Source organism: Chrysochloris asiatica, unplaced genomic scaffold (genome assembly GCF_000296735.1).
Source record: "Chrysochloris asiatica unplaced genomic scaffold, ChrAsi1.0 scaffold00048, whole genome shotgun sequence".
NCBI lineage: Eukaryota > Metazoa > Chordata > Mammalia > Afrosoricida > Chrysochloridae > Chrysochloris > Chrysochloris asiatica.
In genome coordinates, this window is record NW_006408566.1 from 1651907 (window position 1) to 1657688 (window position 5782).

At 35.5% G+C, this 5782-nt stretch overlaps 1 protein-coding gene across 1 annotated transcript in view; it reads right to left on the reverse strand.

Annotated features, from left to right (window-relative positions):
* LRRC7 (leucine rich repeat containing 7) overlaps window positions 1-4355 on the reverse strand; it is a 688741-nt gene extending 684386 nt beyond the window's left edge. The window contains exon 1 of the mRNA XM_006862417.1: window positions 4259-4355. Within this exon, the coding sequence (XP_006862479.1) occupies window positions 4259-4355 (97 nt within the window). The remainder of the gene's footprint in view (window positions 1-4258) is intronic.
* Between the last annotated feature and the right edge of the window lie 1427 nt (window positions 4356-5782).

A 5782-nucleotide genomic window follows, 5' to 3' on the forward strand; every position in this document is an offset into this window, starting at 1 on the left:
CGAGATGGATCAGCCAGGTGGCAACATTGATGGCATCAAGTGTGGCGGCGGTAGTGAGGTTGGCCCAGGATCGGACATTGTTTTGTTCTGCTCTGTGTGGGGTCGCTATGAGTCGGTTCCGACTTGATGGCACCTGACAACAATTGTTGTGAACTTCTTTTGAGCTTATCTTATTTGGGGTTCATTTAGTTTCTTGATTTGATAGATTTATGCCTGACCAATATGTGGGACGGTTTTAGTTACTTTGAATGCTTTTTCAGTCCAATGTTCTTTGTCCTTTCCTGGAAATTGGATAAAATAAATGTAAAATATTTTCTTTTCTCACAGGTCCATGAGGTTCTGCTCCTTTTTGTTCCCCTTTGCTATTCAGATTGCATAAATTCTGTAATTTTTCTTCAAATTCACTTATTCTATCAGCTGCTATTTCCACTCTGCCATTGAGCCTTCTAGTTGGTTTTATTTTAGGTATTGTATATTTTCAGTTATAATATTTCCATTTAGTCTTTTTTATATAATTTTTATAATTTTAGGGAGATTTCCTAGTTTTTCTTTTGTTTCAATAGAGTTTCTAATTGCTTTTTAGGCATTTAAAAAAACATTATTGCATCTGGCTTAATTTCCTTCTGTGTTAATTCTAATATCTAGTTCATCGTGGTTTTGGTGGGAGTGGATTGTTTATCTCGTTCATATTGTGCTATATTCTTTTTTCTTTCTTATTGCTTGTTTTTGTTGCATTTATGGGTTGCACACTTTTTGTAGGAAGTAAAAAGAAAACCAGAAAACATACCATATTTCTTTTCTCAAGTCCTGAAGTTCCAGTCAGTCTACCTCCTTTCAAGCTTTCAGAGATATTTTATCATTATCTATTGAATAATTTCCGAATGTTAACTTGTATTTAGAAGAGAAATAATGAGTCTATAACATGTTGCTCCAAAATCAAGAGTCTTTCCTTTATTCCTTGGTTGTTTTGCTTCTTATTGCCTTTGTTCTTTCTTTTCTTCATTCCTGCCATCCTCCTTTCCTTGGATTATATGGTAGTGTAGTAGACTGCAGCCTAGTGTACTGCTGAAGCAAGGAATCTAGCTAAGCCCTGCCTCAACTCGACCCATGGATACTTTGAGATAATAACATATGTGTTGTTTAAAGTCATTAATTTTATAGATTTTGTTCCACAGAAGCAGAAAACAAGTATGGCAATGTAGAGAGATTGTTGATGATCTGAATGAAAGCTGTTGCAGTTGAGTGGTTGGTTAGGAGCCAGAATGGATGAGTTGAAAGAGTGAGTGGGAGGTAAGTAAATGGAGCAAGTATAAATGACTCTTTGGGGAGATTTGCCTGGGAATAAAACAAGAATGTAGGGCTATAGATAATGGGGCAGTAGTTTTGAGGGAAAAGTTTGAATTTTGTTTTGTAATGTAGTGTGACTTTATCATATTTAAAAGTACCTCTTTTAGAAGAACCAACTTGTTTTTACTGAATGTTTGCTTAGAAATAATTCATGTGAAAAAAATGGCTAAGAGCTTTGTTTGGTGACCTAATATTAATCCTAATATTAATAACATTGTAAAAGAGGTTAAAATATTACAAAAGAAGTAGTATGAACTGTGGTATTTAGTAAAACCTTCTGTATTTATGATGATTTTTCTAAGGTAATGTCTTTCCATACAGTAGACAAAGAAATTTTTATTTCAGTATTCTAAAAAATATTGAAATTTTAGAACAATGCCATTGTATTAGACAAATTGCTGTCTAATAATGCTGCAGCAATTTGTTTGTATGTTCAAATGGAAGAGGAAGCTCCTTGAATCCAGAAGATATTATAGTCTGATCCAAGATCCACGATTCCTTTTATTTGGCTTTCTGAAATAGTTTCTGCAAAATGAACATTTTATAGTGGGATATTTGAATTTCACATTCCAAAACTTTTCCTAAATTTAATCAAAGCAAATGTTTCAGTTTGACCCATGAATTTATGTTTGTCCCAAGATTTATATGATTTAGTCTAATGTAGTGGTCTTCAAAGAGTGTTTGGTTATAAAACAAATGCCGAAAAACAACTGCAATCAAATATAAATGGAAAATGTTGACTTTCAACACATTTCAATTTTATAAAATTTTTAGGACTTCTCAAATCCATTGATATGCACTGTGCAAATATCTAAGACAAGCATCCTAGTGTGGCACTGTAGAATAAGCACTGTACTACTAACCATAAGGTCTGTGGTTCAAACCCACCAACTACTCCTCAGAAAATCCTAAAAATTGTCAGTATGAGCTGGAATTAACTTGACGGCACTTGACAACAGCCTTTTCCAATTTCAGTTTAACACAGAAGCAAGTTTGCAGTATAGCATCTTGAAGTACCAGATAAAAGCATTTAAAACATTATTCAACATTTCACCAAACAAGGCAGGCAATAAACATGAAAAAATGTTCATAATCATTAACCTTTAGAGAGATGTGAATCAAAACAACAACGCAATATCATCTCACCCAGCATTAATAGCAAAGTTCAAAAACACAGAAAAAAAAACACCCAAAAAGCAAATGCTGGTTAGGGTGTTGAGAGACTATGACCCTCCTACATTGCTGATGAGACTGTAAAATACTTCAACCATTGTGGAAAATGATATGACATTTCCTCAGAAATTTAAAAATAAAAATACCTTATGGCCCATCAATCCCTTTACTTGGTATTTATATCCACAAGAAATAAAAGCCATAACACTAGTAGATATATGCACACCAATGTTCATGGCAGCACTATTCACAATAGCCAAAAAAAAAAAAGGAGACAGACTAAATGTCTATCAATGGAAGAATGGATAAACAAACTTTGGTGGATATACAGAATGGAAAACTTTGCAATGTTGGTTGAAGAATGATGAATCTGCAAAAAAAAAAAAAAAAAAAACTCATAACATGGATAAACCTGGAGAATATTAGGCTGAGTGAATATAGTCAATCACAAAGGGACAAATATTTTATGAGACTCCTATTGTTAAATCTCTAGAAAATTTTCCATACTTAAAAAAACAAAGAAGCAAAACCAAAACACATTCTTTGATAATTACCAGAGGTGGGAGGGAAGGGAGAGTAGTTCATTGACTATAGTACTTGTTGACTCAAGTGTCAGGGAGGGCAATATACAAGAAGAGAGAAGTTAGCAGAAGAATGATGAAAATTGTTGAAGACATAGGGAGGTATGGGAGAGTTAAAGGAGACAGAGGTAAATAGTGTTATATGTACAACCCTGGAACAGCAGATATACAGGGTGAACGGGTATGAGAGGAAGAGTTGATGTATACCCACAAATACATAAAGATTTGAAAGAGGATATTTGTACATTTACTTTTGCTGCAAATACACCTATGTGTGGAGCATATAGCGGGCAAAATGATGAAAACTTAGATATTATCAAACATCTTAAGGTAATTATTTGTTTGGCCTGGGGGCTCAGGACCATAGTCTCAGATGGCATCATGATCAGTTGGCATAAGACAATGTACTACATCCTCAAAGACAATGTACTCATCCTACTTAGGTGAGTAGTGTCTGGAATCCTAAAAGCTCATGAGAGGCAATCTAAAGTAAAATTATTGGTCTCTCCATGTGTGGAATTAAACAGAGTGAGGAAAACTAAAGATGCTTGGGGCCAACTAATCCAGTAGACCAATGGAGCATGTGAACATCAATCACCACAACTCTGATATCAGAAGAACTAGAACCTGACTAGCCCTACCAACCACTCTGAAAGGGGTTGCAATAGAAGGTTCTGGATAAAGTGGGAGAAAATGTGGAACAAAAATCAAAATTACAAAAAAAGACTAGGCTTTCTGGTCACAAAGATCCTGGAGGAACCTGAGACTGTTGGTCTTCAGCCACCCTTCAGGTCTGAAAAGGAACTCACTTTCGTGGCACAATTTTCAGTATTTAGCGGGGACAATGCTAATAGGGTATGCTCACCATAGAATGTTAAATCACTCAACATCAAAAGGGCGCTATTTGCCGAAGGACAAAGTTGAGAAAGGATGGGAAGGATGATGGAATGGAAATAGGAACCAAAGGGAGGAAATGGGATAACTGTAACTGCATGGAGGGGGTTGTAATCATTGAAATGAAAGAAAAGTGTATGATTTGTTGAATGTCAAATTGATAATAATTTCCTAAACAATAAAAATTTAATCCTTTAGTTTTACTGTGCTATTTGCCAAAAACTGTCTAGAATTCAGCTAAACCTTTTGAAAATTATACTTACACTCCTCCTCAGGCCTCTTCCAAAGTGCTGCACTAACCTCTTTACAAGGACTTCTCTGGTATTGTGGGGGATTCCTTCCCCTTCTTAAGTTCTCCATCCTATAAAAGAAAATATACATATATTTTAACATGCAAATATTTATAACTGTGGGCAAGCTGAGTAGTTTAATCCAGGAATCAAAGTTCAAGCATCTATGGTGCACTGGTAGACAACACTTGTCATTAAAATTACTGGCAAGGAGTAAGGCAAGGAGGAGTAGCAAAGACTGTGGTAAACTGGAGACTGTTTGACTTTACTAAGGCATTTCAACATTTTAAAAAATTAAAAACACCATGTAGTTGAAACATGTATTCAGTTTCCAATTAGAGCCCTATTGACTAAGGTGAAATTAGTTGCAGAGAAAACACATTAATTGAAAATCAGATAATCCTTTAGAAAGAACATCTCTATCACCAATATTTTGAATATCTGTCTTTGAGTGTAGAAATGTTGCTTTCCTCTGATGCTAATGTCCAAATTGAGAGAAGGTTTCTTGTTCTAATGGGTACAACTTGCTGTAAAAAAATGATTAAAATAAACTGTACTTTTCAGTTACTAGTGATATAACAATGATGAAAACCAGAAAATATTAAAATTCACCAAACACAACTTGGAACCTATTTATTGTTGCTAAATGCTGTTGAGTCAGTTCTGACTCATAGTGACATTTATTGGGTTTCCGAGGAACAGCTTGTGGGTTTGAACTGACAACATTGTGGTTCTCAGTCCAGTGTTCATCCTATGGTGCCACATGTTGTTGTCAAGTGCTGTAGATTCAGTTCCGACTTATAGTGACCCTGTATAGGGTTTCCAAAGAGCAGCTGGTGAGTTTGAACCACTGACCCTGCGGTTCAAACTACTTTGTGGTCCAGTACATTGTGGTCCAGTACTTTGTGGTCCAGCACCACACCAGGACTCCAAAGTGCTGCATAACAGCATATCATTTGTTGTTGTATTTCAATTTTCAATAAACTTTATAATGTTGCTTCACAAATGCACTCTCTACTAATTTCCATAACATTAAAAATATATGTTGAGTGATGGCTCCATATAATAAGCACTGGATTCTGAACCACAAGGTCCACAGTTCGAGCCCACCAGCCACTCCATAGGAGAATGATGAGGCTTTCTGTTCCCTCAAAGATGTAAAGCCTCGGAAACTCTGTATAGGATTACTGTGAGATGCAACCCACTCAAAGGCACTTAACAATAACAATAACTGTTGAGTGGTTAGAGTTTGAAAATTAAAAAAAAAACATGATATTGGTTTATCATTTTGAAAATATAAACCTGGCTTTTTAACCTATACCTAATTGTGCTAAATTGAAGACTTTCAAGAAAGTGAGGAAGCACTGGGGGTATCCACTCATCTATGCCAAGAAATTTGGAAGACAATTATCGAGCTGACTGATTGGAAGAGATCCATATTTGTGCCCATTCCAAAGAGAGGTGTCCCAACAAATGTGGAAATGATTGGGCAATCTC